The 25,664-nt window shown below is 37.5% G+C and overlaps 4 protein-coding genes across 9 annotated transcripts in view; 2 read left to right on the top strand and 2 right to left on the bottom strand.

Annotated features, from left to right (window-relative positions):
- LOC107047172 overlaps window positions 1–2,633 on the top strand; it is a 5,950-nt gene extending 3,317 nt beyond the window's left edge. For all 3 annotated transcript variants that reach the window (XM_015269918.1, XM_015269915.2, XM_015269920.1), the window contains exons 2-3: window positions 298–1,483; window positions 2,117–2,633. In XM_015269918.1, coding sequence (XP_015125404.1) covers window positions 402–1,483; window positions 2,117–2,354 — 1,320 coding nt within the window. In that variant the 5' untranslated portion in view covers window positions 298–401 and the 3' untranslated portion in view covers window positions 2,355–2,633. The remainder of the gene's footprint in view (window positions 1–297; window positions 1,484–2,116) is intronic.
- A 113-nt stretch (window positions 2,634–2,746) lies between these two features.
- LOC107047170 (probable 5-hydroxyisourate hydrolase ZK697.8) lies at window positions 2,747–4,036 on the top strand. The gene is made up of 2 exons (XM_015269913.2): window positions 2,747–2,917; window positions 3,685–4,036. The coding sequence occupies exons 1-2, from the start codon at window positions 2,799–2,801 to the stop codon at window positions 3,914–3,916; spliced, it is 351 nt and encodes a 116-aa protein (XP_015125399.1). The 5' UTR covers window positions 2,747–2,798; the 3' UTR covers window positions 3,917–4,036.
- LOC107047167 (translation initiation factor IF-2) lies at window positions 3,859–6,767 on the bottom strand. The gene is made up of 3 exons (XM_015269910.1): window positions 6,626–6,767; window positions 5,178–5,494; window positions 3,859–4,382 (listed from the first exon to the last, which is right to left on the bottom strand). Exons 1-3 carry the CDS (start codon window positions 6,653–6,655, stop codon window positions 4,082–4,084), a joined length of 648 nt encoding a protein of 215 aa, XP_015125396.1. The 5' UTR covers window positions 6,656–6,767; the 3' UTR covers window positions 3,859–4,081.
- Window positions 6,768–8,397: 1,630 nt separating this feature from the next.
- LOC107047139 overlaps window positions 8,398–25,664 on the bottom strand; it is a 37,746-nt gene continuing 20,479 nt past the window's right edge. For all 4 annotated transcript variants that reach the window (XM_015269880.2, XM_015269877.2, XM_015269878.2 and 1 more), the window contains exons 4-6: window positions 23,163–23,348; window positions 11,319–11,580; window positions 8,398–10,727 (exon numbers count right to left, since the gene is read on the bottom strand). In XM_015269880.2, the coding sequence (XP_015125366.1) occupies window positions 10,596–10,727; window positions 11,319–11,580; window positions 23,163–23,348 (580 nt within the window). In that variant the 3' untranslated portion in view covers window positions 8,398–10,595. The remainder of the gene's footprint in view (window positions 10,728–11,318; window positions 11,581–23,162; window positions 23,349–25,664) is intronic.

The following is a 25,664-nucleotide window of genomic DNA, read 5'->3' as shown; positions in this document are numbered from 1 at the left end:
TTTAAGGTGGTGCGAACATTTTCCTGCGTTTTCTCTAAACTTTTAAAAAGAATCACAAAACTGTAGAAAAAACGCATGAAAATTATCGCACCACTACGCAACTTCGTGAGCCATTAAAGAATGACAAACCACAAAATCGTTATATTTTTTCACGTCACTCCCATCGATAATTTGCCAGAAAAATGAAAACAACGTCAATTTTGGCTAAAAGGGTGTCGAACATCCTTAAAACCTCAAGTCTTCAAGAAAAATCTCTTGAACAATCAAAACCCATGAAATAATTATCAATCATTCCAGGATGGTTGACATCAGTGGCCTCACAACCGACCCGTGCCTTCTGCATCTACTGCAAAAAGAACCTCCACGCCCACCGTCTCTCCCTCTTGAAGCACACATGCACAATGAAGCATCAGCGAGCAGCCCTCCTGGCCCAGACAGAGAACGCAAAAAAAGGCACTCACTCAGACGACCCAGATAACGGAGAAAACCCAGATAATCCAGATAAAGTCTCTGAAACCGAGTCAGGCTTCGAGGAAGTAACAGTAGTGGGTTCTCTCAAAAGTCTGGCCAACGAGGATGACGATGAGAACGAGGAGTTCGAGTACGTAGTTGAGAGTCTAGAAGTCGAAGAAGAAGAGGAAGAGGAGGAAACGAACGATCAGAACGATGTGCAGGCGAGTCAAGAGGAGGAAGCAGACAACTCGAGCGTGAAGATGACGTCTGGTGACGAGGAGCCATCGCCCAAGAAAATCAAGCTGGAGCATTACCCCAGGAGAGATGCCCTCGCAGAGGCGATGGCCCACGTACATCAGGACTACCTCGAGCAGAATGAAGAACACGAAACAGTGGGACTGGACATGGAGGTCGAGAGTGAAACGACTATTCTCCCTGATAAGAACGACGAAGGCGGTGGCAGTGATGACGAGAGACAGGAAAAAATGAAGATAAAACGTGTTCATCAACATGCTGAGGAGACTTCAGCTGCACAGACCACTCAGCAGCCGCAAATTCTCGCTTATAAAATCAACAGTTCAGATCTCGCTGGGATAAACTTGCAAGCAGGCAACACAGTCACCATTTCCACTAGCAATAACAAAACAGTGACACTGAATGCTGCTAAGGCCGTCACTCTTAATGCCTCTAAACTTCCTGGTGGGGGGGCGCAATTCGTTCTGAGCAAGGTCAAGGGAAATCTGCCAGCTCTGGTGATGGCAGGATCCAAGACTGTTAATCACAGACCACTGGCTCCCAAGAGTGGGACTAAGAGAGCTGCTGCTCCTAATTCAGGTGGGACGGGGGCTAGCACTAGTGTGCAGAGCGGTCAGGAGGTTCAGAAGCAGGAGGCGCAGAAGCAGGTTGATGTCGTGAAGAATCCTTGCATTTCAACGCATGTTTTGGATACGAGCAAGGGGACTCCTGTTACTGGACTCCAAGTCAGCTTGTACAAGCTCATGGATGGAAGATGGACGTTCTTGAATGAGAGGTATTTTTTACGTTTCAATTATTGTTTTTCATCTCTTTATTTTGGTTTTAACTCTTTAGTTTTAGTCTTTGTTTTAGTTTTTTTTTTAATCTAATTTTTTTATGTTCGAGGAAAATTCTGTAATTTTTATAATGGTAGGGGAACATGAAATTTACATTTTTGATAATTGAGAAAGGTTAATTGCAGTAGCTTTGACAAAATTAAATAAACAAATTTGCATCTTATACACGAAAGAACGTTAATTGATAATTCATTGATAATTAATTGGGGTTGGTGGACTAAATTTTTTATAAATATAAAGGAGATACTATATTTTGAAAAAGAATCGAAATTTTTTGAATGCTTACGATTTTCGATAAACACTCAAGATCTTCTTGAAAAACAAAAACGAAAATTTTTGGGAAAAGGCACTATTTTTTAAAGGAATACGATTCCTATGGGGAATTTACAGAAAATCATGAAATAAAGAAAGGCCAAGCCAAAAGAGGTCAAATAGATAGTCATGCTGTCAGTTTCCTTTGAGAAGAATCGAATATTTCTTGACCAAAGGATTGAGTGAAAATTCTTTATGAAATAAAAAAATTTGATTGCTTAATTAATTAATGAAAAATTGAATTTTATCGTCTGCTGCAGTACCACCAGTGGAAGTGGACGTTGCACAGACCTCGTAAACACAGGGAAAACTGCATTCACTGCTGGTCGTTACAAAATGCACTTCGATGTCGACAAATACTTCACTCTCAGGAGAATCGAGACGCTGTACCCATTCATCGAAATTGTTTTCGATGTGAAGAATCCCACTGGAAATTACCACATACCGGTTCTATTAAGTCCATTCGGGTACACCACGTACAGGGGCACTGACAGATGATGTGGATGCCTTGGTGAATTGACTTTACCTTTTCAACTTATGTTCATTAAATCCCAATTTCAGATTTTCGGAATATATGATGGGCTGCTATGCCCAGTGGCCTTTCGAATTTTCTAACGATATCAGATTAGAATTAAGTTCGTTCGCAACATTTTCGTTGGATAAGAGTTATTTTTGTAAGGTTGAGCCCAACGGAGCGGAGAGTGCTTCAATATTTTCTTCAGTATCGTTTGTACAAAGTTCTTCATTTAATTGTATTTGGAGCTAAGGTTTTATGAAATAAAGGCATTTCTCGCACTCGATGATTTATCCATCCCCTTCTCCCCTTCTGCGGAATCTTGAGATAAGATAGTGCGAATTGCGATGACCTCCGACTTGAGGCATCCAGATGATGCGCATTAGGGTCCGAAACTCCGGTAGCTCATTGTGATTACATTCTTGAGCATGAACAAGCCACATATTTCCACCCACATCTTGGACACTACTCTTGGCCGCCCAGCGCCAGACGTTCCAATCAAGTTGTACAAGTTTGTTAAAAGTAATTGGAGCTTTATTAGTGAGAGGTAAGTTTTTATTTGATGTTACTTATCTATGTTTTCAAATTTAAGTGAAGATCATGAGACACTAGAGAATTTATTGTTTGGCATTGAGGAAAGGTCACACCGGAAGAAAAACTATTCCTTTTTTCGGGGAAAAATTTGTAACAAAAAATTCTACTGGTGCATTCTTTCTGTGGAAATTTCCTCTTTTTAATTGATATTCTTGGGGAATTTTTGAAAATAAAGATCCATTGAAATAACGATTTTTTTGTTGACAAATGAACTTCAAAATACATTCCTCAATTTTCATAATTAAGAGGCGAAAATTGGTGATCGTATTCGAAAAATTATTTCAAGAATGCGAAGGTTGAGGATATTTTTTGCTGAATTTTCTGTAATAAAACAATTCAAATCTCTAATTTTAATTGGTCAGAGACAATCTCGTGAACCTCCCCTCAATTCAACGTTTTCATTTTCTCGATATTTTCAATACAGTACCGAAGCGGTAAAACTTTTCACGTTGATTTTGACTGTTGATTAGTTTTTGATAAATATCTCTAAATCTAGGGAAGATAGCACCATTTTTGTTAGGACCTTTTTTATAGAGCGAATTGAGTGCTACAAAAAAGCTCATTACGAAAATTTCGCTATCTCCCTTAGATTCGGAGATATTCCTCAAAAACTCAGCTGAGAGCCAAGTCGACTTGAATTGGAGTTGTTATTACAATTAATATAGAATTTAAAAATCACTGGTATTATATTACTCTTTTCTTCATTTCCCGTTAAATCAGCAAAACCCTGTCAAACGGACGCTGCGAGGATCTCCTCCAGATAGCAAACGCGACATTGACAGCAGATCGCTACAAATTAGTCTTCGAAGTGAAGAAGTACTTCGACTCAACAACCACAAATGCCCTGTATCCAGAGATTGACATTATCGTAGAGATAAAGAATGCGGAACAGAATTATCATCTTCCGTTGCTATTGAATCCATACGGTTACAGTACTTACAGAGGATCTTAAACTCCATCTGAACGTTTATACAGAATAAAATAAGATCATTGTCAAAATAATAGTGAACATTATTGAAGACATGTAAATGTATCGTCATAAAGTCAAATATAATTTTTACTCGAGAGAGAAGGAAGAAATGTCCTGAAGGGACTGTGTATTATTCTCGTGAACGGTTTAACTAGGCGGAAGGTAGCCCCTCTCAGGATTCATTTTGGACGGTGGCAGGTAAGTGCTGTCACCTCCAGTCTTCCCTCCGCCACCTCCACCTCCCCCTGAACCCCCACGTGGAGGCTTTCCACCTTTTGTCGGCGGGCCACCCCCACCACCGCCAACGCCATATCCAGGTCTCCCGCCACCTCCCGAACCCCCTCCAGGCCTTCCGCCAGCTCCTGAACCCCCTCCAGGTCTTCCAGAACCACCTCCAGGCTTTCCAATCGTGAAACTCGCCCTGTTTCCATTCTCATCTGCTTGATACCTTTGAAATCATTCTCAATTAATTACAAACTTTTTTGAAACTCAATCTCTAAATTAATTTTGTGCATTCCATTCTATTTCATCACTTGTGCGTAAAGTGAAACTTTAAAGGGGGATTCCAGACATTGTGATGAAGATTTTTTCACACTTGTAACGTAATATACTATTCTGTCGCGTACTAGAAAATTTCATAGAAAGAAATCTGCTGGGTTTATCATATGAATCTTCAATTTATTTTAACCCTCGACCACTCGCGCTCGGCCGCTGTCTTCATCCGCCGCACGGGTAGCGCAGCGCCGCTGGGTCACACAGCGCGCTGTTGCCACCTTCACGATTACCGCTATGTGCGCATTTCAAATGTGGCAGTGAATATTGCAACACTGTCGCTCGGACCGGGCGGCGCGGCTTTTCTATCCGTTCGACGTTTCTTTTCTTTTTTTAGCTAAAGGAATTTTCCGAGACAAAAACGGACAAACTCAATGTTTAATAAAAGGATTGAACTAGGAACTCTAATTTTTTCAGAATTTTTAAGGGTCTAGGAACACAAAATATGGAATATAAAAAAAATGAAACCGGGCGGCGCCGCGCTCGTTGAGCGAGTGATCACGAATTAAAGATTGAAACATTGAGGAATGTGTTAATAATGGCAGCGGAATTCTTCAAAGAATTGTCCAAAACTGATAGAATTTTCAATAGAAATTCAATGGCAATCCCTTAGAATTTGTTATCGATTTCGTTAGGTTTTTCTATAGAATTTGTTCTCATGTGGTTGAGTGTTGGAAATTCAAGGACTTACTTCACTGCCACAGGAAGACCTTCCGGACTATCAAACCCGAAATTTCCCTTGACGACTCTCACCAACTCCCCGTTGACTTCCTTCAACTCCTCTGTCTCCTCTCTAGTGACCCCATCCTCAGTCTTAGCTGAAACTGCGGGTTTCGGAGGTGGAAGTGGCGGGTTATTACCACTTCTCCCAACGTCCAATCTAGCTCCAACGTCAGCTGCACCTCCCCGGAGAGGGGCTATGAGGGCCGATCCACCGGAGGCTCCTGCTCCGAGGGGTGCCCGCTGACCCGGCGAGAGTTTGTCTCCATGGGAGACACCCAGAAGAAGCTAAAAAACCTTTCAATTTATTTGCAAATAAATGGACGCAATTAACGAATCTAAATGATTAGGACGCGAACAAAATCGATTGCATCGTTTTTGAATTAACGATATCCAAGGCTTTGGCTATTTTTTCTCTAGTGAAATGCTCTTCTACTTTAGTCGAACATCGGAGCTTTCATTTGAGCCCCGTTTGACCCCAAGTTTCCGGACATTTCACAATGATTTTATCATTTAAACTTTGGAGGTCTGAAGTTGAATTTCGGTTATGAACCGTTAGAAAACATTTTTTAAATCCGAAAAAAATGACTTTACTTTTAGAAAAATATTGATGAAGTCATTTGAAATTTTAATTTTTGGAAATCATGAGCATTTTTTATATATAATTTATAAATAATCAATTGAATTTAATTTATTGTTTTGTATTTAATTAGTTAACGCTGAATATTCATGATGTTTTAAAAAATTTCTCACGTTATTTAATTGACAAATTTGATGATTGAAAATGTAAAAATACTTGGATATCCTCAAAGAAAAAACATTTTTCTTATTATTCGAGTAATTTTTTTTAACTATTTTTTTCACTCAGAAATCCGATTTTGTAAGTCGAAATTGTCTCCGACTATTCAAAATTAACCATTTGAGTTTGTCTTACCCGAAAATTCAACATTAAAAAATCCCCAACGCATGTATAAGTAAATTGTCGAAATAGTTTTTGAGTACAGTTACCAATTTCAATCAAACTTTTAGTCACACTAAATTGAAATCTCCAATTTTCCGCGCCCGAAGCCAATTCGACCTACAAAATCGCATTCCTACAAAACTTCACGCAGTGTTCTCTTTTTTAATTTCTCCTCGAAAAATGAACGCGTTTTTTCCCGCGATAAACCTCCCCTCAAAAAAAGAGGCTCCTTTGTTTGTCTCCATCAAACCGAACACTTTCACTACTGATTAACCCACGACTTAAAAACGGACATTAAGGATTCAATGAAGATATATCAATCGTTGCAAAATCATTACTCCATTGATGCAATGCACAAGGATCATGTCAACCGATAAGTCAATGCGATTGCGTTAATGTCGGTGTTTACAATAAAGCGTAAAAAATTTCGTGGCTAGCGTAAATTCTTAATCACGTACCAGATAAAATCCTATTACGTGAAGATACATGTCGATGCGCTCACGTAAATTGTGTAAAAAAGTTCAAATAATTATACAACAGAAGACACTTGAAATGGCATCGTCGACAGGAGTGAGGAAAAAAAATTCACGGGATACGAGTAGAAATCACGACTGGTAGCCTGGGGATGGTAGCCATGGGGCTTTATATAGGATTCAAGGTGGGTTTGAGAAAAAATGTCCCCCTCCGATACTTCATACACGCTGCTCGAAAGGGCTACGTATCATCCTGCCTAGACGTTCTCCTTTCTTAGGTTTTAGATAGAATCCGGATCATCCCGAGACCTTTAAGAGCCCCTTTTTTTCCTCTTACGTGGAAAAATCGGTTGATATTTGAGATCCAATGTCAGTTGGGTAATTTCCGGGAGGCTTAGACGGATAGATCTGAATTATCCTGATAAGTCTTCTTCAAGGGTATTGCGGAATGCGAAGAATCGTGAGTAGAAATTCCCCGCTGCTCGCGGATATCCATAAACATATCATTTTTATGCAGATTATTTCACGCTGAAGTCTCGAATTTTCCGATTCCGCGAGATTTCATTGTAGATATGCAGACACGCAGACGCCATGAAGAGCATTGCTCCGTTCAACCCTTAAATCATCGTCTCGTCTCTCTCTCAAAAGGTCGCTGTTGTCATCATCAATGAGAGATAAAAAAATGTCATTTGACGTGTGTTACCGCCTCGTTGACTCATTGTCCTCCTTAAGGAAAAATATGCAATTATTTTTCAGCGAGTCTAAGAAGCGACGAAAACATCAAAGCTGTCGTGCTTCGATTTATTGTCCCACTGGGAGTGTTTCGAATCGTCAAAAGGCCAACAGTGTCGTCAGTTGAATTTTTTAAGATCTTTTAAAATCGTTTTTAGCAGCCAAGTTTTCAGGGCAAATGCAAACGATCGGAATACGTGATCTTTTGAACCTTTAATAGGATGCGTCGCGGGGTTTCTGAACCTCGATGGAGTTGAGAAAAGAAGTATAAAACATGGGGATTGAATAGAAGGAGCAATCGTTTGACATTTTAAATCTTGGGACAAGGTTTGTAAAACCGTACCCACATTCCCGTTATTCAAGTAGCGATTCTGAGTGGAAATCATGTGGGTGAGGGGAATGGATTGAATGGTAACAATGACGGTTATTTTTTAGATCGGGGATAGATGGCCGCAATCGATTGGAATTAATTAATTCATTCCGCAATGATGTTCCAGTGGCGATGGCAGTAATAATCTGCTGAACTGTTACCAAATTAAAGATTAAATGAGAAATTGGGGGAATTAATCGTCAGGTGAACAATTCTCTTCTCGCTTTACCTTTTTGTTTCGCCATCAGTTCAATTGAAATCTCCAGTGTTCGTGGGTCGTTTAGGCGAGGAATAGAATCCATGTTATTCACGTGAGGGAGACTGGTCACATCCTCGGGTTAACAGACATCGATGACAGCTTTGAATGCCATCGGGTGTCAATTATCAAGAAATATGATTGGGGAACGTGCTGTTTTGTTTAATGAACGAAAACTCTGTTTTCAACAAGACATTTAATGGTCATGTAATATCTGCAAGCACAGCAGACTCAACAGGTCGATAAAAACAAAAGCTGAAATGATTATTGAAGGTTCACCTGGTTTTCACATTATTCATTCTCATTTTATTCCAAATAATCGGTTTATTGCTTCTGAGTGAAATTTAAGGATTCAGGATTCTTCAGCGTTTATCCTCGCAGATGATGAAAGATAAGGAATAAAACTTAACATCATGTTTAATTCAGTAATTTGAATTATTTCTCACACTTATACAAACTTAATCAGCGGCTAAAACTTACGATTTATCATGAGATTAAAAAATAGGATCACAACCTGGTATCGTCCGGCTGTAAAAATCGAACATTGTATTTTTGTGAGGAAAATCTTGGCCATCTACTGACGATTCTCATAGCCAATCTATGATTTTTTTAAATTCTTGATTGAGAGTTTAGAAGTGGCTGCCGGACGCACGCAGGCGATTTAATTTCCGCTCGTAAATCATCTTTAAAAGTTGAATTAGTGAAAAAGCGGAAGCCTATGTCGCTCATCATTTCTTTTCCTCTTTGTCACATTCTTCATTTCTATCGCGAATTTATTTCTGCGTCGATCTAGTCGCATAGTTAAGAAGGAAATAAAATTATCCAAAGAATGTAAACTCGCTCATTATTTTTGGAATCAGCATTCGTTCAGTTTTTTTCACTGGACTACAGAACTGTCTTTGAATTTGCTCCACTTGGGACACTTTGGGTATTGAATAGAAAAATTGTAAATTTCACTTCATAGGTTTTTATCTTTATCGTTTTCATTTACTATCTTTGCCACCTCACATCCAACGAACAGTCTCTTGTGATAATAAAAAACAATCAGAAACACAGATCGCAGCCAAATTGTGATTTCTCAATGACTTTATAATTTGATCGATTCCAGTTTGTTATTCGTCGCTATCAGACATCGATTCCTTGACTTTTCATTCCGGATTTGTTCGATTATTGAAAGAAACAGACGAGTGGGCAACCTCAAATAAATTAAAATCCAAGAAACAATGATTTTTCCATTAATTTTAAAAAACAAATAAATATTCAGGATTTTTTACTCTGTATATAATTACAAGAATTTATGGTACACTTTTAATGAACAATCATCAATGTTAAAATCTTATTCTCCATTCAATTCTTTTTTTAAACAATTAAAAAACAAATACTTATGTGAATTTACGTACACATTAAGGGTTTCATCATTCGATTCATAAATATTTCGATATTGATTAAATATCTATACATTCACGTCTGAACTTCCTCAAATAAAAATCACCCCCTGGGGAATGGAAACTAGACTCCGTTGTACCGAAATCCATAAGTAACTCGATCGAAATATTCCTCCAAATTTCCACTGTCAAAACTCTTTATCAAAAAAAATATCCTCAAATAAATATCTCCCAATCTGACTGAACGGATCATTGAACTATTGCAATTTCGGTTTACAATGAATGACTTGTGCACGACCAGGGATCTCCACTCGCCACAATCTCAGTTTCTCCCACAATTCAAACAGTACAGTGAGAGTTCATGTCCACATAAACTGCCATTCAAAATAGCATTCCATTATTTATCCACCCAAAATACATTTCAACGTATAAACATCTATTCCCGCTTCATTTCCGTATTAACGCAATCTCCAAACGCATTATAACGTTCTGTAGTATTTACATCGTGTCATCCATTAATAGCTCTTGAATTCTGCATTTTGATCGGAGGGAAATCCCCTCGACTCGATTATTTCCTTGACTTTATTCATTTTTATTCATTTGAAAAATTCTGTTTCGATGCAAAAAAAAGAGATTGTTCCAGAAATATTTGGCTCGATATTTGATGAATTTCTCTATGCCCATGCTCGTCCAGCTACTGCAATCATTCATCTGTTCAATTACCCCCCAATTGCTCCACCTCGTCTTCCGATTGATCACGATTAATCTTACCGATAAATAACCACAATAATAAAAGCATATAAGCTATATAGCTACCATTCTGTATCTACAATATATTTTAATATATATAATTTTCTTGTATTTCCATCAATATCTTTCAGCACTAGAGCTTCACGTCCATTTTCCATTTCTCACTTTAAAAAAAAGCGTGGCAGAGTGAGTGCTTTGTTACATATTTTGTCACGCAGAGTGGGACATTGGTGGTCCATGAATTGAAGTATTTAAAAAAAATTCACTTTTTGCATTTTCCCCCTGAACGATCAGTCAAATCGTCGGAATAACAATGCACCGAGGATACATCGATAAACGATAATCATAGATTCCTCTCGACTGAGAGCATTCAAGACCCCGACATGTGTCCTCAGGCCCTTGGGCCTCTAATTTCATCATTCTTCTTCAGATTTTCAATAACTTTGCTTCACACCACATCGGTTACTGGAGTACGCAACACTTGCACTTGGGCTTTTTCTTCAATGTCACGTGTTCCACTTGTGACGCATCACCTGGCCCCTGTGCTGTCACTCTTCCAACCTCGACGGTGGCTGCACTTGTTGCAGATGCGACCTGTTTCGAAACAGTAATAACATATTAGTCATTGTTGGTATTATTTTCGGAATTTTGTTGGCGAATCGGGTGACAATGATGAGCTTCTCCGACTCGACAACAAAAGCATGGAATTTTTTAGGCATGTGTGATCGCTGAGTCGTGTTAAAAGCCCTCTGAATAGCCAAAATATGCCCCCAAAATTACCAATTCGTGAATGTTAGCCACAAATCCATGAAGATGATCCATATCGTAATAATGACAATCATAAGACTAGAGACCAATACGGAGAAAAAAATCAACGAAAAAAATGGAATTAAAATGCAGCAAAAATACTGTTCCAAAAGGGAAAATTCATCCTTTACTCTCCGTTGCTTCAAACTTCCCGAATATTTCCAGTGATTTTTGTCTCCGTGCAAAAAAAGGGGTTCGTGAAAATTAAAAAACCAAATGCAATCTAATAATCGCGTCAGTATGAATGCCAGAAGATGCAAAAGTCATTGAACGTGCACCTTTTCGTCCAAACGCAATCGAACATATTTTTCAACACAATATCCTCTGATTAATTTTTGAATATTTGTATATTTGTAATCTTTAATGACGTGGAGTCACCTTCTCGTTGACGGGCTGCTTGGCATTTTGATTTCCGTGAGGTGTGCCATTGCCATGAGTAACATGACCAGAGTTCAATAATGGACTGGTACTCGAATCAAGATCATCACTGGGTTTGCCATCGCAACCGGGCAATGGTGGTGCATTTTGTCCTGGTGTAGGTGTTATTGGTTTGCCACCTTTTATTAATTCAACGATCTCATCGGCCTCTCGAGAGAGATCGCCATCGGGTCTGAATGGATTGTCCCAGCCGCTGTCGGTGCTACAAATAAATGAAAATGACAGGCATTAATTATCGTCATTAGTTATTGCGATTACTCCACGTCCGACGTCACTCGAACGCGATGAAATATAGATCTAAGCAGACAGAGAGATAATCGGCGTGAGGGAACAATCGATACCCAACGACCGTGACAATGAATAGGCCATTTAATTTCCTCAATCGTTACATTCATTTCTTTCCTCTCGCGTCAAAGGGCGATGAATTCACCGGAGGAAATGCTTAAAAACAACTGTCGGTTCTGGGACATTGTTGTTTTTTCCATTTAATGATTTTTTCATTCAATTCCCCTGATTTTTTTCCCACTCTATCGTTTATTTTTCTGGGCGCGTCCAATCTAACCGAGCGTGCGATAAGTTACGTGAGAGCCTGACTGGACGAGTTGTGTTTCAATGACCGTGACATTATGTCAGCAATCGGCCCTAATTGCGGCCTCCCCACTGGCGAAATATGAGATGTTCTATTGTTACTCGAGTTCGTAGTCAAGTAGTTAATGCGGGGTTTGCAGTAATGTTGACACTGGCGAGTGGTGGGAGGAAAAAACAATGGGGATATTTCCGGAAATTTTGTTCTTTTAGTCTTTTTTGTCTTTTATTTTTTTTTATAATGAAGCCATTTTGACAATTTTGGAGCATTTTAGTCAAATGAACGAAAAAGAATTTCGATGTTAGTGTAAATTAGTGTTAATGTTACTAAAAATAAAAACAGAACTCTGAATTCTAGAATTTTGTGCCTGCGGAATTTCACAATCACTAATCTTTAGAAATTGGGGAGAGATTTCTAAAAATTAGTGACAAAATTAGTGACTTGTCAACACATATTTCATTGTGTTTGAAGTCGGAATAAAACTTCGTGAATTGTGTTTTTTTTATAATATAAATAGATTGATTAATTATTGATAATTTTAATTAGAAAAAAACAATTAGATGGTGTTTTAATTAGTGTTAATGTCACTAAAAATTAGGGAGAAATTCCTAGAATCAGTGAAATTTTCCTGAAAATTAGTGATATCATTAAAAATTATTAACAAAAACTCTGAATTTGTGCATTAAATTTCACAATCGCGGATCCCTAACAGCAGTGAGTAAATTCTTAAAAATCAGTGAGATGTCCCCGAAAATCAAAACTTTTATTTCAGTCACTAATTTCTTCATGAAAAAAAAAAATCGTAGGAAGTATTCTCATTTCCCGTTTCGTTTTGCTTGTTTTTTAAATCCCCTCGTTCGACCCTTGAACCCTGATTGCCAAAAATCCTCGAGAGGAAATGGAGACCGGCGTCAGCGAGGAGAAAGGGATCCACTGTTTGTATCGATCAAACATTTACACGAAGACCCGAGGAAAAAATTGTAAGGGAACAAACGCGTAGCACCAAATAAACGACAAACTGAACAGTATCACATGGGGATGAGTATTATCAATGGAGCCGCTCCCAGCATGCGCAAGTACATTCATCCACTTCGATTTCTTATCGCACAAGCCACTCCTTGCCTCATCGACGAATTTTTCACTCCATACTCATTTTTATCGAATGTACATTTATCAGGGGAAATCTAGACCAGATCGAACGTTACAGTTTCGATTCTCGTGTGTACTTTCTTTTTGTCCGATTTTATTATTTCATCAATTCGAAAAGCACTGCTGTCACGAACATAACTGTGCAGATATGACGAAGAAATGGGAAACGAGACAATGGAGAAATGGGTTGGATGAGCGCCAGACTGGCGACTGGAAAGCCTGTGATATTATAAAACTCAGACGGACGAGGAGTTGGATAATTCCAGTAAAAATTATCATCTCATTCTGACGAGACATTTTATGGATAAATTATCTGGCACATGATGAAGCCAATAAATTTCTCATCACAGATAGATTACACGTACGATAAAATTGCATGGAAAAACCTAGCGGATTCGTTAAAACATTCTATTGGATTTTTTATAATACCGCGGCTTGTCTGCGCGTTTTTTTGCATTAAAATGTCCAACGGAAATAATTCAATAGAGAAAATGAATAGGATTCGTACATTCTCGTCATGTGGGTGGAGCCCAAGTTATTATTATTAAGAATCGTTGCAGCTGCAACAGAATTTGATTTCTCCATTCAACTTATTCTATTCAGATATTTTCTAAAAAAAAATCCTAGGCTCAATGTTTTTGAATTTTTTGTTTGAATTTTTTAATGAAGAGAAGAGAAAAATAAAGTGAAAAAACTGGGAACATTAATATCGAGGAATTCTTGGATAAAATGTCTGAATAGAAAAAGTTGTATAGAAAGATGAAATTCTACAGATTTTTCTATACAATATTTTTTATTTACATTTTACATAAAAAACGCGCAGTGAAGCTCCGGAGTTTTTCAATTGAATCGACTAAGTTAATGGAATTTTCAATAGAAGTTCAATAGAAATTCGCTAGGTTTGTCATGCGCGTAATTAAATGGTTTTACGTATTTCTTTTGCCTTCTTCAAAAATTAAAGAATGATATGATTTATTAATAAAAAAATGCGTGCAAAATCCAAATTATGCCCATCATCTCGAACAAAATGATAATTTAGCTTCTAAAAAATAGGTTTAGAGCGACATGACAGAATTCCCAGGTGAAAGCCCTCAGTTATCCTCTTTTCTTCGAGGTCTATGCACCCAGAAATTACCGAGATACCAGTCTATGGTTGGAAACATAAAAAAATAACGCCCAGAGCCAACTTCCTCAGTCTCTGAGGAATAAAAAAAAATGTCCCCCCTCATTCAAGCATTTTTCGCCGAAACATTTTTTCTCTATGAAAGACGAGGCGTCTAGGCACACCTGGTGCAGCCTCGACGATGGGGCTTTCAAACTGAGGTACTTTGAGGATAAACTGTCAGTCAACGACTCTGGGTTGCATTAAAAATCCTCTTCCTCTCGGTGAAAATGAGTGGTGACCGCAGGGGGTATTTGTACTCGGGGTCAGGAGTTACGGTTCATCGTACAGCTCAGTATGTAATGACACATAAGAAATGCTCTAGTGTAGGTATGAGTGGAGGGGTTGAAGACCTCTGGGCGGTTATGGGCTGGCCTCCTTACACTTGTCGCTGGGGCGTACAACCGAGGATGCCAATTGAGATAGTGTGTAATAGTTCATGAATAATTACTCTAGATCTCGAACGAATTCAGCAGCGAAGTGGTAAAAGGAGATAAGTCAATTTTGACTATTGACCAGTTTTCAATCAATATCTCGGAATCTAAGGGAGACAGCAAAATTTTTGTTATAATCTTTTTTGTGGAGCCGATTGAGTGCTACAATCAATGTAATTACGAAAATTTCGCTATCTCTCTTAGATTCGGAAATATTCCTCAAAAACTCAACTTGGGAGATAGGTCGACGCATCTCCGTTTACCACTTCACTACTGAATTATTTTTGAGGAGCACAGAGAGAAAAAAGTTTTGATTTTCAGGCATATGTCACCAGGAATCGGCATCAATTATAAATTTTAATATTTTCTGTTGAAATTTGAAATTTATAAAATAATTGATAGTTTAAATTTTTAGTTGACTATTGGAGAAATATTTCTAAATTTCTTAACAGGGATTTTCGATTAGAAAAAATAATCGTCAATCCTCAGAACTCAATTATTGATTGATAAAATAATTCGGAATTTGGATATTTAATTGGTGATTAATTAATTAATTTAAAATTTATGATTCTGCTGATGTTTGTATGTCACAATCACAATTATTAGTGATAGATTCCTAAAAATTAGAGATGGGTACCTGAAGATCAGTGACATTCCTCTATTAAAAAATAGTTGAAACATTTTCGGCCAGCAATCAATTTCGCTAAACTAATGCTAGACTTAGGAATATTTCAAGTTTATCGTAGAGTGAAAGGGGAGGTTTAATAATAAAAAATTGCTATTTATAATACAAACTTTTAATTAGTCAAATAAATGAGTAATAATAATGAGAATAATGAATGATAATTTTTTTAAAATCGTGAACAAGTAATTTGTTATTCATGCGCTTGTCAAAAGATTTTTTATTTTTCAAATCTAAACACAATAAGAACGAATATTAACTGCTTTTTAATGAATAAATAACTACCTAACGACCATAAATAATACGCGTAAACTACCGTATTTTCAATTGGCTATTCATTCACTTCCTTGTCTAGTTCTCTAAAAATTAGTGATCATGTCACTGGAAATTAGCGATAATAATCCTGAAAATTCGTGTCACAATCCGTGTATTTCAGAATTTCCTCCTCACTGAATTTAGCAATCGCGGATCCCTAATAATTGGCCATAACTTTCCGAAAATGACATGTCCCTGAAAATAAAAATTGTTTTTCTCCGTGATATTTACCCAAAACCCCAAGCACTCAAAAAAAAATTTTTTTTAAGTGGGTGGCAGAGTTATCTCCTTCATGTTAATGAAAATTTTAATCCCCCAACGCGACTCCATTATTCAGAGATGAAATCGACAATGTCGACCGAATGTAGGCGTTAACATGAGGTTATATGGGGCTTAAAATTTAAAATATCTGCATTATTTGGTTCGTCCTTGGCCACTGTACCCAATATATTTTTTCACATTACCCTAAATTTTTATTTTCATTTTCTGAGTTTTCTAACAGGTGAATTACGACTTTGAGAATAAATAATTTGTTCATTTCATTTCGTCTAAGCTACTGCGTTCAATTTTTCTTAATTACAAAAATTAAGAAGCATCATCAAGAAATATTGTTTTGTTTTTATTCAGAAATAATGATTTCATATGCTCCCCAATCAGCCTGAAGAATTTTCTTCGAAATTAGATACCCCGAAAATGGATAAACATTCTTTAATCCTTTGATTGGAATAATCCTTTACCTCTCATTAACGTCACCATCTTTGGGCACTTTGATCACATAGTAAACGTGACCTCCATGTGAAGTCGTCATAATGACTCCTCCCGATCACAATCTCCAAACTTTCAAAAGAGTTTTACTAAACTTTCAATGTTCCAAACGTCACACTGACGTTATCTCGAACTCAATAATCCCGCGTTTTCATACCGCACTTTTCCCATCTTACTGCAATTGTTTGAATTAATTCACTGATTGTTTATCCGGTATTATGCGGACACTTAGTTGTTCTTACTGAATGTATTTATTTACCGATGGAATAGGAGCACAAGATGCCTCGGTGTTGCCAGTGAATGCCGCGAGAGACGTTTGAGAATTATTTTCAAAGCTTATTTCCAGCAGTGGGGTTTTGGGCTCGAGCGTTTCAGTTATTTCAGGCGGTTGTCGTATTTTTGCGATGACACGCCGGTATCACCCACGTACTGACAGATAACTAGATTCTTTATTAAAAGAAAAACATGTTCGTCTTCTGGGGAAATCGATTTTTTATTCACTGCTGGAAAAGAATTCCAAATTTTGTTTAAAATTCAAGGAAATACTAAATTTTGAGCAACAGAGGGACGAAAATTTCACAACGTTGTTGAACTTTCAATTTAGTGTGAATTCGAGAATATATTTTAATGAATTTTCTAGATTTTCATCAATTTCGATGGAATAATTCAACAAAAATTGACAGTTTTCATTGATTTCCTCATCAAAAAGATTCTTTATTTGACGGAAAACATGTTCTTCATTAGCAGAAATTAATTCCACATTCACCGTTAGAAAAAATGGCAATTTTCATTAAGAATTCAGTAGAATACTACATTTTTGAGCAACAAAAAGACGAACATTTCCCAACGTCGTTGAATTTTCAATTTATTGTGAATTCGAGAATATAGATTACAGGAATTTTCCAGATGTTTATCAATTTTCATACAATAATTGAACTAAAATTTTCAATTTCCATTCATTTTCTCCTCAATTAGATTCTTTATTCAAAGGAAAACATCTTCTTCTTCAGTAGAAATTAATTTTACATTCACTGGCAGAAAAAATGTCTAATTAAATTGGTAAATTCAATGGGATACTAAATTTTTTGTAACAGAAGGACGGAAATGCCCTTAACCCGCTTGAATCTTCCCGATTTACACCAATTTTCATGAAATAATTAAGCAAGAATTTAGTTTTCCATGGATTTTCCTATCAAACTGTGATTTTTCAATTACGAAATTCCCTCAAATTTCCAATAACTAAACTGAGTAGAATTCTCTGATCGAACTGCGACAGGACAAATCAACTCAGCAACAGCGCAATCTATTTTTCATTTCCCAAAAAACAAGTCAACCTCGTAGGGGTGAAAATCAATAATCCTTGAATGTAGTGATGTTTCCCCCTCAACGAGACCTTGAGATCTCCGCAGACCACATAACACGTACATCACCTGGAAACTCCGTGCGAACGCTCCCCCCTGCGAGCTTGCCCTATTTCGGTCAAGTCCCTGGCCCATTTTTCCTCTCCCTCGATTCCAGCCCCCTCAAACTCTATGCGGATAATTTAATAATTTCACATCCAACCTCATTACTCATTACTCGAGAAAAAAAAAAATTAAATAACGTGATTAATCCCGGGGATGTTTTTCTCGTTCCGGAGTGAATTTTATCAACTTTTTATATAACCCCGTGAGAAGTAAATTTCCAGTATTGATTCGCCCCGAAATCATAGGGTTTCCGTAGGCACGGGAATTCCTGCGGTGATTGAGTGCAATTATCAATGCCTAAAACCCCGCACAGAGAAGAATGAGATAATAATAATGCGCTGTTAGAAATTTTTTGAACTTTCAGTCACGGTGTCATGTGAATTCTCGATGTTGGGAGTTTGAATTCAACTTCAAATTAAAACATTCATAACATTTTTCATTTATCTTGAAATCTCAAGGCAATTGGGTTTTTCATGTGAAACAATCATTGATTTTCCAATCAAAGCTTAAATTCAGTAGCGAAGTGGTAAAACGATTTAAGTCGAGTTATCCCCCCGTTGAGTTTTTGAGGAATATTTCCGAATCTAAGGAAGATAGCGAAATTTTCATAATCACATTTGTCGTAGCTCTCAATCGACTCTACAAAAAAGGTTATAACAGAAATTTCGCTATCTCCCTTAGATTCGGAAATATTCCTCAAAAACTCAACTGGGAGATAATTCGACTTGAACCGCTTTACCACTTCGCTATTGAATTCAATTCTCAATAGATTGAAAATTCAGAAAATGTTGCCTGAATTTAAAAAATTTTAAATATTTTCCAGTGTCTTACGCATATTCAAGAATATACGTAAGATATTAAGTCATTCGTCAATGAAAAAATATATACAAGAATTTCATGTAACTTTATCGTTGTTAAAAATTTCAAGCTTTTTCACTTGAAATTCCAAGAGTAATTTTCCAAAAGCGTAGGATTAATAATGGGATGTTGAATCGGTAAACTAGGATAAGCGGATTTTTTTCGAGAACAATTTCCTCACAATTGATAATTACATTTTGCTTTACGATTACCTTTCATACACTGTTAAAAATTTTAATCTGAATTTTCTGTGGCAAATCCTGGAAATTTTTATCGTGTTTAATTTCCCCTGAAATTTCAGGGAATTGTGACATTGAAAAATCAAATATTCCATTAATTTTCGGTTCAAATGATTTGAAAATCAATAAAATACTTGATTTTCCAGTTAAACTATTCCGTGAAAATTCGGAAAAATTGAAAATTCGTGTCATTTTGTTTCTAAACATTCACGTTCCATGAAAAATTCAATCAACTCGTGAAATTTTCATCTCACTCCCACTGAAAACCCACGAATTTTACCTAAAACTTGAAATTTCACATTTTCCAAGAAACTTCAAAAACATCCCAACAGTGTAAAAGTAAAATTTGCCCCGATTCTCCCGATAACATTTATCCACCTTTTCTCTCCGCGCAAAACCCCCGAAGAAATTCGAACCCACCACTATCAGAGCCAACCAACAAAAATTAACTCGTCTGCACCCAAGGGAAGAGCCTCGTTAATCGATGCTAACAGCGGCTAAATGACGCCACGCGTAATACTCGAACGCGTGAGAATGTTCAATCGCAGTATTAAAACAATTCCCCCCCAAAAAAAGCGTAAACCTCCGTAAAAAGCCGCGGTCCCCTGAGCCCCTTTAATACCCCCAGAATGTCAAGAACGCAATTACCCGTCTTCCAATTGACATTTCAAACGTTTTCATGTGCCTTTTGCATCCACGTGAGGTACCGGAATGTGACAGGGGAGAAAGGAGGAGACCGGGGCGAGAGAGGGGGGCGGAAGGGGTATTCCAGATGGGTAATATGGGGCAGCGGGTTAATACAGTGCCACGCACCGGTCCTCTTACGCATGCGTCCCCCAAGGACACAACTTCATCTACTGACTTTATTATCAAGTGACACGAAACGAGTTACGTCAAAATAACCAATGAGAATCCCGTATTCCCCGTTTCTCCCCTTTCATTGACGAGTAAATCATCTCGAGGCAAAAAAGAAATGTAAAAAATAAATAATGTTGGGACAGGTCACAGGCACAACCGTCTTTGGCAACAATATTCCTGGCACTGGTTAACCAGAGTCCATTACACTTGAGATTAAAATATACCGGGGGAAGGTTTTTTTTATCGAGGACAGATCGAGGGAAAAATGAGGGAAATCTGGAATTGAAATGAAAACGAGATTGACTGAGCACTGATGGAATTTCCCCGTAATTGCATCAGGTGGATATTTCATTTTCCATCCCGAGATGAGTCCTGCGAGTTGGAGTGGACTCTACCACTGGGTTTTGCACGATTTCGGGATATTCCATGAAACCGTATCATTCGTTATCTATTTTTCAAGAGAATCACATGATTTTCTGGTGTATTTCCGGTGAAAATTCAGCACTTCACTTGCATTATTCACCAGAATAATTACACGTTTGTGTTGATCATTGATAAATTACGGGTGATGAACAGTTTTCTTCGGGGATTTTCGTTTTTAATTTAGTTTTGAATTCAGAATTGTTCGCCGAGGGCGGGGGAATAATTGCGACGTTTTGAGACGGTGAAAATGCAACTGTTGGTGAGGTGGTAGCACCGATGCAGCCGACAGTGCGACTGGCGGCTCGGCAGCGCCGCTGCACATCCCACCCACGCTATATCGATCCCTCCATCCTCCCTCTTTTATATACAACGGTTGTGGTGTGGCACAGACGAACGAGTCCCGCTCTACTCCCTTCTTCTCTATTTTTCCCTCCGACAATTTTCATCGTCGACAGAATGGGTTTTGTCGTTGTGTTTTCCAGTTATACATTCAAAAACTTGAGCCAACTTCTTGCCGGCTTTTTGATATAAATATAGAAGGTGGGAGAGAGAGAGAGGAGAGTGGATGGAGAATGAGTGGTACCTGGGTAAATATAGAAATAAAAATCTGCGATGATCGCTTAACCATTTTTTCGACAGGGAATTTGTGAGTTGAATAGATAAACAAGACTAATATTGTGAAAAAAAATCGAAATCGGATGAGTAGTTTTTGAGGTATTGAAGAGGAAGTTTTATACGAAAAACTGAATATTTTTAAAAGTATTCGTTCGATTTCGCCCTTCTGAAGTTGCAATTTCCTATCGTAAATTTTTCAAGCGGTATCGTGTTGACATCAATTTTCACAGAAATAAAAAATGTCAATGACTGGGCGACTCGCAATAGTTAGCTAGGCACATTATGGTCCGATTTGCCAAAAAAAAGTTCATTTGATGCACTAGTTTTCGAGATATTGAGAAAAAAAAAAAATTTTCGAATCGCTGTATTTCCAAAACTATTAGATCGATTGAACTAAAATTTCGCCCAGTTGTGCTCCTAAATAATACCAATTATAAGCCAAAATTTCAGATTTTTATCCCTCATTTTAGTCCTTTTTTTGTGGAAATTTATAAAAAAAATTCCAGAATTCTGCACATTCTCTAAAAACATCACATCTCGACCTTTCATGACATTCTAAGTCATTTCCAAGCAAAATTAGAGAATTATTATTATTTTAAATAATTGATTTTTCAGTTTTTATAATTACTATATTTTATTATCATTATTATTATTCGTATTATTAGTATTATAGGTATATGTACACTACTGTATCTCGCCACAGTCCTTCTAACGGCAAATAATATTGAAAACTATTATTATATTTTACTGAAAAGAATTATTATTAGGAGAATCGAAAAATCGACCGATTATAAAGTGTCCATTCGGAAGCAAAAATAGAAGACAATGATGCGGGCTTATCACACGGCTTTGCGATCTAGTCAGTGTCAGTGGGACATTCACGGGCATGAATACACTTGGGAAATTTCGCAACTCTTGGCGAGAGATTTGAGGTCTAATAATTCCACTGTTGCTCAACGACATATGTGGCACCTCAGGATGCACTGCGGCTCCGGAAGGAAATGGGTGACTGCGGCCTGTTATCGCGTTCGTTATTAAAATAATTGCGTAATCTAATTGTCGTGGGGATCATCACAGCCGATGAATGAATGTCTTATTGTTGGAGGAAGAAATCGTGAATAACGCGCGGGGCTTGAATGCCTCGGAAATAAATGCAGAGAAACTGGCGAAGCAGGAAGGAGATCGTAAAATGTTCGTATCCTGTTGTAAATGTCAAATTCTTTTTCGGGGCTTGCGTGAGAGGGTGCACACATCACATCCGGAGTATTTATTAATCCCAGAGTTTTTGGAAATTGTAGGGGGAAAAGGTTTGATTTTTGGGAATGTATCACTGATTTTTAGTGATCCATCGTTAATTTTTGGGAATTGACGATTGTGAAATTCAACGCGTGAAAAATACTGGAATTCAGTGATTTGACATTTTCATAAATTTCCAGGGAAATTTCACTGATTTTCAGGAATGTATAATCAATTATTAGTGGTACTGGACATTGCGCTGTTGGAGAATTACTCCTGAAAATTCCAGTGAAAAATATTTAAATTTTTAACAGCAACTCATTCAGGTGAAATTCGCTAAATTGAATTCCATATATTTTGTTACTAAAAAATCAGAAAAATTCTAGAGTACTCAATGAAATTGTTATTTTCTGGTCCACATGACAAAGAAAATGGGAAATTTTGAAAATTTTGGCAACTATTTTCCTGAATTTGAAATCCTTTTAAAATTCAATTACCTGTGATGTTGAATTTTCACTGTGAGTTTAAGAATTCGGTCATTCCAATAACATGAATGATTTTATCTTAAATTGAATTCACATTCACAACATTGAGAATTCAAGTGCAGCTATTGCTGAAATTTCTCATCAATGATTTTTATCACTGACAATTAGTCATTTAAAAAAATTAACGATGAGTTCCTGAGAATCTGTGACATTACTCTAAAAATTGGTGACAAAATCACTGAACTTCAGAGTTTTACACTCAGTAAATTTCCCAATCGCGAATTCTCAACGATTGGGGATAAATTCCTGAAAATCAGTGACATTTCCCTGAAAGTTAAAACTTTTCGTTCTCTGTGGAATTTCATTGATGGAAATGATTGTGCCTTTTGTATTAATAATTGGTGACATGTCCCTGGAAATCAACTTTTTTCTCCGTCTGCACTTGACTCCCTCCCCAATTCCCCGGACATGGAAAAAGCGAAAAGAAAAAAAAACGAAAAACTCATTTTACCTGATTTGAGCATGATAAGCAGGCGATGTGTGCTCGGTGTGGGTAGTGAGGAGTTCCGCAGGTCCAGTTGACATTGCGTCGATGTATCCCAATGAGGGTAACACTGGGTCAAGGAGTAGGAGACCTGGTGTGGAGGGATGGGGCTGTGGGCCGAGAAATGCGACTCGCACTTTCTCTCTCCCTTCGCTGGAATGAAAAACATATTTTAAAAAAATAACCGATGAATTTGGAGAAAATAATGTGCACCGAGGGGTGGGATTTTTCACGTGATAGGAGAGTCGGAGCGATAGGGGGAAGGTAGGTCGTGGTGAACAAACGAGGGGCATCGATCTGGCCAGCGTGGCGCCGCTCTAGCCATTAAATGTACTATACCACTCTCTTCCAAGTATGTGGACAGGTTTATACGAAAAAAGGGAGATAGTGGGAACCAGTTGTAGAGATTCAGCACTTGTGGATCAATTTCGCAGTGTTTGGATGAGATATTTAAATTAGCTGTTTAAATGGACAACTGATCGCGGTGTTGTCTTTTGAAATTTTTATCAGCGACAGTTCCACTGGAGTTTCAAGGAAAATTCGCAATTGGATGAAAAAATCAATGGATACTATGAATTTCAGTTCAATTATTCCACGAGAATTAATAGAAATCGGAAAAATTCCGGGAAGTGTACACAGCACAAACGAATGTCTGAACTTCACACTTTTTGTAGACATTTTTCAGACTAAAAAACGTTTGAATAAAATGAAAATTTGTCTGAATTTCAATCATGAATTAAGATGTTCAGGCACCTGCTTCTCTAAAAATGTCTACAAAAAGTGTGTGAAATTCAAACATTCGTATTGCTGTCTATACTTGAATTTTCAATTTGTTGATAATTCCACGTGATTCGGTACTAAATGCTTATATTTTTATTGAAAATTCGAGTAAGTTGCAATGTTCTCGGTTTCTATCGCTCAAAACTTTAAAATTCAATAAAATTTGTACGGGAAATGGAAGTTTTATGATTTTCACGCCCTAAATTGAATTCGATGTCGCTCTCCTGAAAATTCCTACGAAATTGGCCATAAACTTTCAATTTTCTCTAACACTGCATCTCACGTGGAGAGGAAAAGTAGTAAAAATTGCACTAAAACGGCTAGTGAAATCGGTTCCCAATCCATAAAATCGCGAGTACATTTTTTCACGATTTTTTTCAAGAAATTCATTGATATTATATTCCAATTCGTCGATTGTGTTTTTTTCCGGTATTCGCACTCGAATTTTTCTAAAGATTTCTCTCCGTGTTTCAATTACTTAAAAACTCGGTGTAAGTTGGGACTAGACATTCACGAATTCCCGTCACCCTGCTGCTCACAAATGTTGAACTCCATTGATTTTTCACTAAATATTAGAATTTCATAATTTTTCTCCTCACTAAATCGAATTCAATGTCGCTCTCCTTGAAATTTCATTCTTTTTCTAAGAGTCTATCCACCCGAAGCGGAAATTGTAGTAAAAATTACCCTGAAACGTCTAGAAAAATCCATTTCCCGTCTGAAAACACACGATTACACTTCTTTATTTACCAAGAATTTAAGAATTTCCTTCGCGCAGATTCTTAAGCAAAAATCGCCTGAGAATGGAGGCGAAATGTGGTTAAAGTATATTAACCCCTTCATCACTTGTTATTCCAATCGTGTAATCGATCTACACTGAAGATCGGGTCACGGAGCCGTATCTGCCCACGCTCGATCGCGTCCCAATGTAAATTATTGCTGAAGGCGTTAATAATCAGACCTGATATGCTTCCAATACATCTTTCAGGCATTTGCTTACATCTCCCTTGTTTATTCATTATTTTTTCTCCGTAAGGCGCAATAAATTGCTCTCGAGCCGAGGAGATAAAATGTAAAATGAATATAAATAAGTTCCAGAGTAATAGAAAATTGTCATAAATTACGAATTAACATGGGAAATACTGTGAATGACTAATTGAGCGTACAGTCGCTCTCATTGCGAGGAATGTAATCATTTCGGTGGCTCGGATGTCTGCGTGGGCACTTCTCATTCTCCCCAGTAAAAATAAATAACTCTTCGTGTTATTCGATTTTAAAAAACTTTAGGCCGTGACTATTCGCACCATTGCGTGAATCACTCCCGTACACTCCATACACTCCACGCATGCGTGAAGTTTGTGTGTTTCACGCAGCCGAATTTTCATACTGCTGTGTATTTCACGCAGTTGAAGTTTCATACTACTGTGTGTTTCACGCAGTTGAAGTTTTATACTACTGTGTGTTTCACGCAGATGTATTTTTATACTAGATAGAGCCTTAAAATCAAATTTGGGTCCCCTATAGGTAAGTGCACGACTCAGAATTGCGTTTTTCCACTTCCTAGGCCTTATACAAGATGAATTGAATTAATTTTTTTTGGCACTTTCGTTTTTCGCGATTATCTCGGAAACTATGAGAGATAGAGCCTTAAAACCTATTCCATTGGATTCCTGAGGTAATTTGAGTTCC

Source organism: Diachasma alloeum, unplaced genomic scaffold, assembly GCF_001412515.2.
Source record: "Diachasma alloeum isolate Michigan unplaced genomic scaffold, Dall2.0 Dall_scaffold_00183, whole genome shotgun sequence".
Classification (NCBI taxonomy): domain Eukaryota; kingdom Metazoa; phylum Arthropoda; class Insecta; order Hymenoptera; family Braconidae; genus Diachasma; species Diachasma alloeum.
Note: the sequence above shows the minus strand (reverse complement) of the source record. Positions and strands in the feature narration are given on the sequence as shown.

Bases quoted from the DNA above. Each gene is read 5' to 3' on its own strand.
- LOC107047170 (XM_015269913.2), top strand. From the start codon at position 2,799: ATGAACAAGCCACATATTTCCACCCACATCTTGGACACTACTCTTGGC. The intron at 2,918-3,684 runs GTAAGTTTTTAT...CCGTTAAATCAG, and splicing joins TGGAGCTTTATTAGTGAGAG to CAAAACCCTGTCAAACGGAC.
- LOC107047167 (XM_015269910.1), bottom strand. From the start codon at position 6,655: ATGTATCTTCACGTAATAGGATTTTATCTG. The intron at 5,495-6,625 runs GTACGTGATTAA...AAGGTTTTTTAG, and splicing joins ACGTAATAGGATTTTATCTG to CTTCTTCTGGGTGTCTCCCA. The intron at 4,383-5,177 runs GTAAGTCCTTGA...ATGATTTCAAAG, and splicing joins GGTCTTCCTGTGGCAGTGAA to GTATCAAGCAGATGAGAATG.